Source organism: Geospiza fortis, unplaced genomic scaffold, assembly GCF_000277835.1.
Source record: "Geospiza fortis unplaced genomic scaffold, GeoFor_1.0 scaffold450, whole genome shotgun sequence".
Lineage (NCBI taxonomy): Eukaryota > Metazoa > Chordata > Aves > Passeriformes > Thraupidae > Geospiza > Geospiza fortis.
This window is the reverse complement of record NW_005054416.1, coordinates 2,535,533-2,536,727: the sequence shown is the minus strand read 5'-3', so window position 1 is coordinate 2,536,727 and position 1,195 is coordinate 2,535,533. Positions and strand designations below refer to the sequence as shown.

General features: G+C 65.7%; 1 protein-coding gene across 1 annotated transcript in view; it reads right to left on the bottom strand.

Moving 5' to 3' along the window:
* Positions 1–538, bottom strand: part of LOC102039265 (coronin-1B) — a 4,941-nt gene extending 4,403 nt beyond the window's left edge. Inside the window, exons 1-3 of the mRNA XM_031061527.1 lie at positions 300–538; positions 99–221; positions 3–23 (exon numbers count right to left, since the gene is read on the bottom strand). Of these exons, the coding sequence (XP_030917387.1) occupies positions 3–23; positions 99–221; positions 300–500 (345 nt within the window). The 5' untranslated portion in view covers positions 501–538. The remainder of the gene's footprint in view (positions 1–2; positions 24–98; positions 222–299) is intronic.
* Between the last annotated feature and the right edge of the window lie 657 nt (positions 539–1,195).

Sequence of the window (1,195 nt, the reverse complement as noted above, 5' to 3'; positions counted from 1 at the left end):
CCGTTCTCCGGGATCTGCCACACCTGAGGGGACAGAGGGGACGGTGAGCGAAGCGGGGTGACCCCTGCCACCCCCCGGGATCCTGGGCCACCCCTCACCATGACGGTGCAGTCCTCGGAGCCGCTGGCGATGACGTGGTCATTGTGGGGACACCAGTCAATGTCCAGGACGGGGCCCGTGTGGCCGCACACCGTGGGGTACGACTTGTCAATGCGTCCGGTCTGGGGACAGAGTGACAGCGGGGAGGGGGTCACCCATTGGCACAAACCCCCCTTCCCCTGTCACCGCCCTGCTGTCACCTTGTGCAGGGGGAGGACGAGGAAGGCGCCGCCGCCGCTGGCCTCCACGATGATGGCGACGAAGGAGGGGTTGACGGCGCAGAAGGTGCTGTCCCAGGTGACGCGGGACACGCGGATGTCATCGTAGCACTGGTCCGTCTTCACCGGCTGCCCGAACACGTGCCGGAATTTGCTCTGCCGCACCACCTTGCGGAAGGACATGGCTGGGGAGCGCCCCGGCCGCGGTCAGGCACACTGGGATACCCCAAAACAGCAGGTGGGGACACCACAGAATGGGGTGTCCCCTGAAGTGGGTTTGTCACTGCCTTCCAGCCCGGTAAAGGGTGGCTCAGCCACTCCTAGGGGACACACCCCTGTCTCTGCCAGCTCCCTGAAGGGAACTCAGGAAGCACCCCAGGAATGGGGGCTCTGAGTGACACAGGGAGTGTCCCACTCAGGATGGGGACAGGGACAAGGTGTCCTCCTGGAAACACGGGTGGGGATGGAAAGGAGGGCAGGGACAGCCCCAACAGATCAGGGGACAGGGGTGGCCCTGCTGGATATGGGGTCAGGGACAGGGAAAGGGAAGGGGACAAGGATAGGGATGGGGGGGCACGAATGGGGCCGGCGGTGGCCTCATTCTGTACGGGGATAGTGACGAGGACAGGGACAAGGATGGGGACAGGAAAAAGGATGGGGACGGGGGCGGGGTCAGGAATGGGGCCGGTGGTGGCCGCGCCGGGAGCAGGAACAGGAATGGGGACAGGGGGACAGGGACGAGGATGGGGACATGGACGGGGAAGGGGTGGCGCGGCTAGGTATGGGGACAGGGATAGGGAGAGGGACAGGGATGGGGACAGGGACAGGGACAGGGGGTGGCCCCGCAGGGAAAGGGGATGGGGCTGCCAGATCGGAAG